At 65.8% G+C, this 10,850-nt stretch overlaps 5 protein-coding genes across 5 annotated transcripts; 3 read left to right on the forward strand and 2 right to left on the reverse strand.

The window, feature by feature from the left end:
- Positions 1–10: 10 nt before the first annotated feature.
- Positions 11–1,021, reverse strand: EMIHUDRAFT_460400 (hypothetical protein; the record flags this gene model as incomplete). The annotated part of the gene is made up of 3 exons (XM_005791667.1): positions 11–221; positions 293–322; positions 435–1,021. Coding segments are annotated over 3 exons (827 nt in total), but the record flags the coding sequence as incomplete, so codon positions are not given.
- A 611-nt stretch (positions 1,022–1,632) lies between these two features.
- EMIHUDRAFT_251441 (hypothetical protein) lies at positions 1,633–2,874 on the reverse strand (the record flags this gene model as incomplete). Its single annotated transcript, XM_005791668.1, has 2 exons — positions 1,633–2,511; positions 2,860–2,874. 2 exons carry the CDS (start codon positions 2,872–2,874, stop codon positions 1,633–1,635), a joined length of 894 nt encoding a protein of 297 aa, XP_005791725.1.
- A 114-nt stretch (positions 2,875–2,988) lies between these two features.
- Positions 2,989–4,264, forward strand: EMIHUDRAFT_372929 (hypothetical protein). The gene has a single exon (XM_005791669.1). The coding sequence runs from the start codon at positions 3,049–3,051 to the stop codon at positions 4,087–4,089; it is 1,041 nt and encodes a 346-aa protein (XP_005791726.1). The 5' UTR covers positions 2,989–3,048; the 3' UTR covers positions 4,090–4,264.
- A 1,581-nt stretch (positions 4,265–5,845) lies between these two features.
- EMIHUDRAFT_251443 (hypothetical protein) lies at positions 5,846–6,292 on the forward strand (the record flags this gene model as incomplete). Its single annotated transcript, XM_005791670.1, has 2 exons — positions 5,846–6,100; positions 6,179–6,292. 2 exons carry the CDS (start codon positions 5,846–5,848, stop codon positions 6,290–6,292), a joined length of 369 nt encoding a protein of 122 aa, XP_005791727.1.
- Positions 6,293–9,445: 3,153 nt separating this feature from the next.
- Positions 9,446–10,850, forward strand: EMIHUDRAFT_77738 (hypothetical protein; the record flags this gene model as incomplete). Its single annotated transcript, XM_005791671.2, has 2 exons — positions 9,446–10,396; positions 10,496–10,850. Coding segments are annotated over 2 exons (1,306 nt in total), but the record flags the coding sequence as incomplete, so codon positions are not given.

The raw sequence follows: 10,850 nt of genomic DNA on the forward strand, positions 1-10,850 counted from the left end.
AGCTTGAGACGTTCGGCTGGGCTGAGGTCGGGGTTGTTGCCGGACACGTCGTAGTAGAGCTCTGCCTTGAGGAGGCCGAATCCCTCGAGACGCATGGGCGATGCAGAGTAAAAGCTCACGTCCGCGTCAATCACGAGCTGGTTGGTCGTCGTGTTGCCGTGCGACATCTCGAGGTTGCTCGTGGCGTAGTTGGTCAGCTGAATCGGTGGGAAGGTGGTCTCCTTGTCGATGGAGAGCGGGAAGGGGATCCCATCGACCAGACGGTGCTCTCGCCGGTCATTCTCCACGGCACAGCGTCACCGTTGAGCATACGCTTCGCCATCTGAGTGGGCGAGGCGGGCGGTCAGAGGCACTAGGAGGGGTGAGAAGGCTCCTCGCTGGGGGCGGGGGCGGGAAGTGCAGCGCGCCCTGTTGAAGGCCGCGGCGTCGGTCACGTGCATCACTGTAGACGGATTGATGACGCCCGGGCCGTTGCCCTTGAGCGTGAATGGCGGGACCACCATCCAGCCGATCGTCCGGCCGCTGGGCGCGCCCTCCTCTGGCGGGCCATGGACGGTGGCGTTGAAGGCGTCGACGTCGCACCCGAAGGGACCTAACACCGGGCCGGAGGTGAGGCAAGGGAATGGGCGGCGGCGGGGAATGGGCGGCGCGCCGGCGTTGTTGATCTCAACGACGGCGGAGACCCTCATGCTGGTCTCGGTTGGAGCGCTCATCGTCGCGTTATGGATGTTGATGCTCGTTGCGCCGACGAGCATGTCGAGCACTGCCGGAATAATAACGTACCAGATCATCGGAATCCAGAACAGTGCCGCAAACGAAAGAAGCGCCAGCATCGTGTAGCTGGTGGCCTTCACCGAGCCGCAAAAATAGCGGTGCGCCTTCGTGACGCATCCCGGCTCAGAGTGTGGCTCTTCCGGCCGCAGCGCGACCAGCGGTGCGACGCGCGGCTTGGCTTGGCCGTAGTCGGAGCGGAGCCGCTCAAGCGTTTTCTCGTCAGGAGTCGACGTGCGCTCGGACATGGCGAGTATTGCCGACAGTGGAGTGGGACTGGAGGTAACAGCAGCAGCAGCAGCAGCAGCAGCAGAGCGTGATCAAGGGATCAAGGCCTCCTTATCACGCTTTCCTCGCAAACCACTCCAGGCGCCGTTCTTCGAGTTATTTTTCTTTCTTTGAATAGGAGGGACTGTTCTTAAAACGGTTTGCGGTGCCAGCTTCAGCGCTGACCGGCATCTGCGGGGTCTCGGCTAGGGTCTCGGGCGTCGTCGGGGAGGGGGTGCGGTGCAGGGTGCTCGGCCGTTTCGAGCCTCGCCCTCGGGCGCGGCTAAAATAAACTCCACTGTCGGATCTTCTGCACTCAGTCTTTACACATAAAGACAGAGAGATTTTTGAAAACCAACAAGAAATCACGACTCTCACTGTGATTTGGGCTCGGCAGCTTCTCAGGTTCTCAAGAAGAAAGAGATAGAGAGATTTTTCAAAAAGAGATCTGCATCTCTCTCTCTCGCAAGGTAGAAGGATCAAGGTTGTCGCACAGGTTCACTCAGATCTCAGCACTCAGCCGAAAATACAAACGGACACCCCTTCTAGGAGATGGGTAAAACCGAGGCTCTGTCTCTGTGCACTCTGGTTTCGTTATGTATCGTTATTTTTGCCTGTCCGTGTCACCCCCGCGGCATCCAGTAGCCTCGTCACCTCTGTCCTGCCGTGCTCCTCGGCGAGCTCGCGCGGAGTGCGGCCTCGGTCGTCGCGCAGCTCCCACCGCGCACGGCCGCACCGGAGGAGGCTCGCCACCACCCCCGCGTTCCCCGCCTGCGCAGCGCGGTGCGCCGCGGTCTGACCGCCCGCCTCGGCGACGACCAGGTTCGGGTCTGCGCCCGCAGCAAGCAGCAGGCTCGCGATGCGCGTGTGCTTCGTGTGGTGGAAGTGGTACGTGTGCGAGGCGGCGAGCAGCAGCGGCGTCTCGCCGCCGGAGAGGGCACCGTGCTCGGCCGGCGCCCTCGGCTCGCCGACCGGCCAGTCCACCTCGGTGCGCGGGTCGTCGAGCAGCGCCGCCACGCTCGTCGCCTGCCCGAAGGCGACCGCCTTGTGCAGCGGCGTCACGCCGTACAAGTCTCGCACGTTTGGGTCGCACCGCCCGAGCAGCAGCTTCACCGCGCCCCGCTCGCCCGCCTGAGCGGCCAGGTGCAGCGGCGTCGCGCCCGCGGCGTCGGCCGCCGCAGCGTCTGCGCCCGCGTCCAGCAGCGCCTGCATCGTCGACATGTGGCCCGCAGCAGCGGCGAGGTGCAGCGGAGTGCGCCCGTGCACCCTGTCCGCCGCGCCAGGCGTTGCACCCAGCCCGAGCAAGATGTCGACCAGCTGCCGCCGCCCGGCCTTTGCGGCGAAGTGCAGCACCGAAACGCCTCGCACGTCCGCCTCGTTGGGGTCGCCCTCGCGGCACTTTCGCGCCACCTCGTACCAGTGCCCCTGCCGCGCCTCCTCCACCGCCGTCAGTCCCAGCGCTTGGTGATCGGCCTGCTCGCGGAACCATCGCGCGTCCGGGTGCTCGCAGAGGGCGGACGCGCTGGCGGTGGCGGCGGAGGCGGAGCCGAGCGCGGCGGCGGAGCCGAGCGCGAGCCGCGCAGCGCGAGACGAGCGGAGGAGGAGCCGCGCAGCGCGAGACGAGCGGAGGAGGGCGTCCATTCGCTCCCGCGGGTTTTTTTTCCTTTTATTCTACAACTGTACATGTACATGCAGCACGCTGGCGAGGAGAGGCGCACGCACGCTCTCTCGAGGTCTCTTGGAGCAGAGCCCCGGCGAGTCCTCGAAAGAGCTGGGTCCTCGGAGAGGGTACAGTGTACCCTGGGTGGGCGGGGCCTCTACTCGCCAGTGTAGCATGCGCCAGTCCGAAAGAAAGAAAGGAAAAAATAACCCGTGAGGGATGGCGCGCCAGTCCGCACCTGGTAGATTTGCCAAAATTCTTTTGCCGCACAGAGCAATTCCTTTGCCGCCCTCTCCACCGTCCAGCTTCACAATTCGCCCACCGCTTTGCGTCCGGCCCGGACACGAGACATGTCTCCCGTCGCCCCGTGCCCCGCCGCCTTCCAGAACGAGGTGCTGGGCGAGCGCTTCCGCTGGCGCCCGTGCGAGACCGCCTTTGACCTGTTCGGCCGCCTCTCGCGGCCGCCGCTCCGCCTGATTGACGCGGCGGCCGAGCTGCCGCACCAGGTGGTGCTCCACGCTGGCGAGGCGCTCGAGATCAGCGGCGAGCCGGGGAGCGGGAAGACGGCGACGCTCTTCGAGATCCTCGCGCGCTGCGTCCTGCCCGTCGCCTGTGGCGGCCTCGGCGCGCACGCCGTCCTGATTGACACGGACGGCGTGGACCTCGCCCGGCTCGCGCTCGACCTGCGCCGCCGCCACCGGGCGGCGCGCGGCCTCGCCCGCGGCTCCGCGGGCAGCCCCGGCTCGGGCTGCAGCTCCGAGCCGGAGGACGCCTCCGAGGCCGCGTTTGTCGACGGCTGCCTCCGCCGGCTGCACGTGCTGCGGGCGGCAGACAGGCACGAGCTGACGCTGGCCCTGCACGCGGTGCTGGGCTACATCCACCACGGCGGCGGCGCCGAGCCCGCCGCCTCCGCCTCGCCGCCCGGCGGGCTGCCTCCGGCCGCCGCCCTCCGCCTCCTCGCCGTCGACTCTGCATCTCGCTTCCAGTGGCTCGGCCGCGCACAGCAGCGGCTGCCCTCGCTCGCCGACCCCGACGCGGCGCTGCCGCTCGTGCTGGCCGACCTGCTGCAGCGCCGCTCTCTCTCCCTCGTCTGGACCCGCACCCCCGCCAGCAAGCCGCTGCCCGACGCCTTCCCGGCGCCGCAGCAGCGCGACCCGCTCACAGGGCTGTGCACCTACGCGCTCTGCCTCCGCCGCCGACCCCGCTGGCCCGAGGCGGGCGAGGACGCGGCCGACAGCGTCGAGGCCATGCTGCTGCACACCGCCCGCGCGGGCGCCGGCGGCGCGGGCAAGCCCGCCGCGCCCCTCCCGCCGCCGCTGCGGCTCGAGCTGCTCCTGGGCGGCGGTGGCCACGGGACGGTCGCGATTCGCCCGAGCTCGGCGGCGCGGTGAGGCCATGTGGGAGGAGGAGTGCTGGAATTGCTGGCAGGGCTCTGCGAACTGCGACCGCGATCCTCCGCCGGCAGGCTGCCCATTCGCCGCCAGGCAAATCGCCGTCCACCGCACTCGGACTCGCCGGAGGCCGTTTTTGGTTTAAAAAGTCACTTTTTTCTCGCGCGCCGCGACTAAAAGAAAGAAATAAAACAGACAACCCAAGGGAGGGATGGGAGCGCCGCGACTAGAGCTCTAGTGTCGACGAGCGGAAAATCTTTAATTTCGGATTTCGCGCGCGAGGGGGAAAAACGAAAAAGAAAGAAAACAAGACGCACCAAAGTCTCCAAAACTAAGTAACGGAGGGACGAGAGATGGGAGAAGGACAGGGTCCCCACCTGCACGAGCAGGATCTTGGAAGGACGATCAGGGACACAGGAGAACGGGAGTGGGGAGCGCATCGCGACACGGAGGGGGGTTGGGCAGGGTTCACCCACACGACAGGGTCCCAGGGATTCTCCCCTCTCGTATAGGACAAAGTTGCACCCGGCGGCACGGGGGCAGGCGCGGGCCTCCTAGTCCTACTGGTTGCGCTCTCCTAGTTCTCCTGCTCCTGACAAAAGGGACAGCAAAAGAATTTTACAACAAAACTCCCTCGCACAACACTGGGCACGGGACTGGCGCGCACTGGCACTAACACAGGTACACCACTGGAGCCGCCTAAGCGACTCCGGCGAGGACGGCGAGGCACTTAGCTCCGTGCACTCGACCGCCCTCGCCGTTGGCAAGCTCATTCACAATCTGCTCTGCGATGGCCGTGTGAAGAACGACTGAGATGCGCTGCTTTCCCAGAAAGAAAACAGACAAGCCAAGGGAGGGATGGGAGGACGGCACGCCGCCACCACACAGGGATTTCAAGGGGAGATAAGTGTGGTGCTAGCCGTCGCCCACGACCCTCGGCGCTCGGGCGTCTACCACTTCCTATCTCTTTTCGCAGTTTCTCACCAATTCTCGCAGCGACCTTCATGCCACCTCGCGTTCTTCCCACTCTCGTCCTCGTTCTCTCTCCTGCTGTTTCATCCTCTGACTCATCGCTCTCCTCGGCCTCGTTCTGAAACGCCGCTGCCGTCTGCCGATCCCTTGCTCTCGCTGCTTCTCTCGCCTCTCTGCGTAACTCCGCCCTCCTCGCGGCATATTTTGGCCCCTCGAGTTTATCAAGCTCTCCTCGCGCAAGGACCACATTTCTGACTCCCACACCGATCATTTGCCGCCACGTCATGTCGAGCGGTCTCGGGCACCGTACCCATACTACTCAAAAGTACAATGTCTACCACAAAGCACCACTAGCGATTTCGCGCGGAGGGCGTAGTGAAGCGCTGGGGCGCTCACTGTGTGTTATTCGGGTGGGGATCCATCAGTGGTAACCGGCTTTAGTCACAGATCCAAGCTCAGACGTCACACCAACACCACAAACACGCTCACTTCGCCGCTGCTGTAGATGGGCCTCCGGGGGCCCATACTACGTCGAAGTACGGACCCAATCTCGGCACTCACGGGCTGCCACGCGCCCGCGCGCGGCGCGGGCCGCACCGCCCATGCCCCCGGGTCACCGACCCCGCCTCTCGGCCCTCTCGGCCCTCAGGAGCGTGCGGGAGACCGGCGAGGGGCGCGCCGCGCGCCGCCTGCAGAGCCGCCAGAGGCATTGCCGCCTCCGCTGGCGGGGTCCCGCGCGTCCGCCCGCGCCCGCGCCCGCCCACGCCGCGCCCGCGGGCTCCGGATGCGCCGCCATCCTTCTCCTTCTTCTCGATGGCAGTCCGCGTGTGCTTGTCGACGGGTCGGCGGCGTGGTCGAGGGGAAGGTCGCCGGCGGCCGCAACTCCGCCGCCGTCGCTCCGCCGGCTCTGATCGAGTATCGGGCGTTGAGGGCGGCGGCGCAAAGCGGGTCTGACGCATCCATCGCCACGAGCCTCGCGGCGGCGGTCGTGGCACACCTGGCGGCGGCTGTCGGGGCCGTCTCTACGGCGCTCGACGCCGTGTGAGGTCGGACTCGCCAGCGGCCGCAACTCCGCCGCCGTCGATCCGCCGGCTCTGACCGAGTATCGGGCGTTGAGGGCGGCGGCGCAAGCGGGTCTGGCGCATCCATCGCCACGAGCCTCGCGACCGCGGTCGTGGCACACCTGGCGGCGGCTCTCGGGGCCGTCTCTACGGCGCTCGACGCCGTGTGAGGTCGCCGGCGGCCGCAACTCTGCCGCCGTCGCTCCGCCGGCTCTGACCGAGTATCGGGCGTTGAGGGCGGCGGCGCAAAGTGGGTCTGGTGCGCCACGGCCACCACCCTTGCCGCCGCCCTTGCCGCCGCCCTTGCCAGCCTTTGCCGCCTTGCCTCCGCCGCGGGCGGCGGTGGGAGCGGCCTGCTGGGCTAGCATGTTGTCCTTGCTGGGGACGGGCACGTGGAACGCACGTTACATGTTTGAACGGCCTCGAGAATTCAAACAAAAATAGCCAAGGCCCTCTCGCAAGCTCGCAACCCCTCCGACCCCCCGGGACCCGTGGGCGTCGAAGAGGCGCTCTCGCCTCTCGGGGGGCTGCGTCAAAGCACCGGCCCTGAGTCCGCGAATAATAGAGCAGTCATCTCCCGTAGAGATGGGCGACGCACGAACACAGAGGCACAGTGCGAGAGATGTCGTTGCTCAGGTCCACTCATTCTCTCGTTTCGAGCACTTGTACCTCAACGGTCGGTGTTGGCACTGGGGTTCCCTTCGGGTATATCGTGACAGCTGACGGCGGGATTACCACTGTGGTGTCTTCGTCCTCCTCGGAGGAAAAGGGACAGCGATACGTTCGCAGAAAGAAAAAGAAAGACAACGGACAACCCAAGGGAGGGATGGGAGGACGGCACGCCGCCACCACACAGGGATTTTAAGGAGAGGGGTGTGGTGCGCTAGCCGTCCGCCCACCCTTGGGCGTCCGCCTCTTCCTATCTCTCTTCGCAGTCTCTCGCCGATTCTCGCTGCAACCTTCATGCCACCTCGCGGTCGTCCCACTCTCGTCGTGCTCTCCCTTGTCGCTTCTTCTTCTGTCGCGTCGCTCTCCTCTGCCTCGTTCTGCGACGCCGCCGCCGCCTGCCGGTCCCTTGTTCTCGCTGCTTCTCTCGCCTTTCGGCGCAGCTCCGTCCTCCTCGCTGCATATCCTGGCCCCTCGAGTCTATCGAGCTCTCCTCGAGCAAGGACGAGTCTTCTGACGCCCACTGCGATCATTTGCCACCCAGTCATGTCGTTGCTCAGGTCCACTCCAGGTCCACTCTCTCTTCGAACACTCGTGCCTCTACGGATGATGCCGGCGCTGGGGTCCCCTTCGGATGCATCGTGACATCTGTCGCGTCGTTCTCTTCTGCCTCGTCCTGTGCCGCCGCCGCCTGCCGGTCCCTTGTTCTCGCGGCTTCTTTCGCCTTTCGGCGCAACTCCGTCCTCCTCGCGGCGTATCCTGGCCCCTCGAGTCTATCGAGCTCCCCTCGCGCAAGGACCACATTTCTGACTCCCACTCCGATCATTTGCCTCCAGGTCATGTTGTTGCTCAGGTCCACTCTCTCTTCGAACACTTGTGCCTTCACGGATGATGCCGGCGCTGGGGTCCCCTTCGGGTGCATCGTGACGGCTGACAACGGGATTTCCACTGGTTCGTCCTCCTCGGAGTCGTCTTCCCCCTCTTCCTTCCGCTCGGCTCTACGTTCAGTACGTTCGGTGTGGCTCACCCTCCATGCCGTGAACAGGCGCTTTATCCACCCTATATTCTTCTCTCGTTCCTCTGCCCGTGCCTTGGTCTTGTCGTTGTTTCGCACCCATGTCTGTATGGCAATCGATACGTTCGCAGAAAAGAAAGAAAACAGAGAAGCCACGCCGCCACCACACAGGGATTTTAAGGAGGGGGGACGACACTGCTTCGGCAGCGTGCACCTCGATCCTGTACCGTGTTTGTTATGACCCCCCCCAATGAACACACCAGTGAGGGAGGGCGAGACGATCGAGGGGTCCCGTACCATGCGGAACCGACCCTATCCAGTGCTCAAGTGCTCAAGAGGGGTGTGGTGCGCTACGTGGCTGGGTTCACAGCGATTGTAGGAAAACGAAGGGAACACTTGACGGTCGCGGCCTTCCGACTCGCGCCTCCGCCTCACTGGCACTATTGTAGCCCTGGCCGGTGCGCGTGTGAAGTTTAAGTTCCGGAGTAAAAATTCGAACGCGTTCTCTCACGGTGACCAAAAAATGTCCACCTCAGAGGCACCCCCGGAGGCAGGCCGCCGCACGCCGGCGACACAGCTCCAGCTGTCGAACTGACCCGCAGCTCCTCTCAGAGCGGGAACTGTGACGAAAGTTGACTGAAACGGTTGTCAGGAATCATCATACGGATCACATGGTGGCTCTCTCATGACGGGAGACCGACCGACCACTCCTGGGTGGCACTGCCACCGGTGTCGCTCGACGTCCTGTCGACAGCGTGCCGACAGCGACACATACCATGTGGGACGCGTCGAGTATCGACCTCTACTGCTTACCCAGCCTTCGAGTGTATCCTGGCTGTGGTCCCACACCCACTGGTGTCCATCTCAGAGACCGCAGGAGGTCATGAGGATCGATGGGAGTGCCAACCCCACAATGCCTAAAAACCCAGCCCAGTAGCCGTCGCCCACCCTTGGGCGTCCGCCTCTTCCTATCTCACTTCGCAGTCTCTCTCCGATTCTCGCTGCAACCTTCGTGCCACCTCGGGGTCTCCCCCTTCTCGTCGTGCTCTCCCTTGTCGCTTCTTCTTCTGTCGCGTCGCTCTCCTCTGCCTCGTTCTGCGACGCCGCCGCCGCCTGCCGGTCCCTTGTTCTCGCTGCTTCTCTCGCCTTTCGGCGCAGCTCCGTCCTCCTCGCTGCATATCCTGGCCCCTCGAGTCTATCGAGCTCTCCTCGAGCAAGGACGAGTCTTCTGACGCCCACTGCGATCATTTGCCACCCAGTCATGTCGTTGCTCAGGTCCACTCCAGGTCCACTCTCTCTTCGAACACTCGTGCCTCTACGGATGATGCCGGCGCTGGGGTCCCCTTCGGATGCATCGTGACATCTGTCGCGTCGTTCTCTTCTGCCTCGTCCTGTGCCGCCGCCGCCTGCCGGTCCCTTGTTCTCGCGGCTTCTTTCGCCTTTCGGCGCAACTCCGTCCTCCTCGCGGCGTATCCTGGCCCCTCGAGTCTATCGAGCTCCCCTCGCGCAAGGACGATACGTTCGCAGTTGGGCCGGTAAAAATTCTTTTTTCGCAACGGAGTGGGCACGCTCTCCGTTTCTCGCTCCTCTCGCCTCCCCTCCCACTCTCCGCGCTCGGGCGCGCGCCAAACGTCTCATTGCGATGACCGACTACGAGCGCGTGCCCGTGTACAAAGCGCGCCGGCCGGGCTCCTCTTCCGAGGCCGCGGCGTGGCGCAAGTACACGCACCCTCTCATCTTTCGGCACAAGGGCACGCCGACGCACGTCGAGTTCTCGCCCGTCGCGCCGCACGATTTTTGCGTGGCGAGCTCGCTGCAGGTCGACATCTTCTCGTCGCGGAGCAACGCGGTGTACCGCACGCTCACCCGCTTCAAGGACACCGTCTGCTGCACCGCCTACCGGCACGACGGCAAGATGCTCGCCGCGTCGGACGAGCGCGGCGTGACGCAGCTCTTCGACCTGGGCTCGCGCGCGGTGATGCGCACCATGCGCGGCCACACCAAGGCCGTGCGCGCGGTCCGCTTCTCGCCCGACGGAGGGCGGCTCTACACCGGCTCAGACGACATGCTCGTCAGCTGCTGGGACGTCGCGGCCGAGGAGACGGTGCGGACGTTCGAGGGGCACACCGACGTGGTGCGCTGCCTGCGCGTGTCGGGCGCGGCGGGCGAGCACACCGGCGCCCACCGCCTCGTCCTCTCCGGCTCGTACGACCACACGGTGCAGCTGTGGGACGTGTCTGCGCCGCGGCCGGTGATGACGGTGCGGATGGGCGAGCCGGTGGAGGACTGCGTGCTGCTGGCGGGGGGAGGGATGGTGGCGGTGGCGAGCGGCAACTCGATCTCGATCTGCGACCTCCTCTCCGGCGGCAAGGTGCTGCAGAGCGTCGTCGCCCACTCGAAGACCGTCTCGTGCCTGCACGCCGACGGGAGCGGCCACCTCTACTCGGGCGGCCTCGACCGGTTCGTCAAGGTGCACGACTTGGCGAGGTACCAGGTGCTCGGCTCGCTGCGGTACGAGGCGCCCGTCCTCGGAGTCGCCCTCTCGCCCACCCGCTCCCACCTCGTCGCCGCCCTCGCCAACTCGACCATCTGCGTGCGGAGGCAGCGCGCCGCCGCCGCGCGCGCAGACATGCCCTCCGCCTCCTCCGAGGCGGACCCGACGGCGCGGCCTCTGGGGGCGAAGCCGGGGCAGGTCGCGGTGAGCGAGGGCATCGCCGCCCGCTTCGACGGCGCGCACCCGGGCACGTACCGCTACTTCCTGCGCGGCCGCACGCAGGCGCCGCAGGCGGGCGACGTGGTCGCCGGGAGGGGGGCGCCGCCAAAGCTGTCCGGGTTCGACAAGGCGCTCAAGGGGTTCCGGTACCACGAGGCGCTGGACGCGGCGCTGCTCAACGGCGCGGCCGACGTCGTCGTCGGCGTCATCGAGGAGCTCGTCCAGCGGAACGGCCTCCGCATCGCGCTGCACGGACGCGACCAGCAGACGCTGCAGCCGCTGGTCGGCTTCCTGGTGCGGAACATCACGCGGCCGCCGCACGCGCACGTGCTGA

This window comes from Emiliania huxleyi (genome assembly GCF_000372725.1).
Source record: "Emiliania huxleyi CCMP1516 unplaced genomic scaffold EMIHUscaffold_1104, whole genome shotgun sequence".
NCBI lineage: Eukaryota > Haptophyta > Isochrysidales > Noelaerhabdaceae > Emiliania > Emiliania huxleyi.

Excerpts from the sequence above, each read along its gene's own strand:
- EMIHUDRAFT_372929 (XM_005791669.1), top strand. The coding sequence starts at position 3,049 with ATGTCTCCCGTCGCCCCGTGCCCCGCCGCCTTCCAGAACGAGGTGCTG.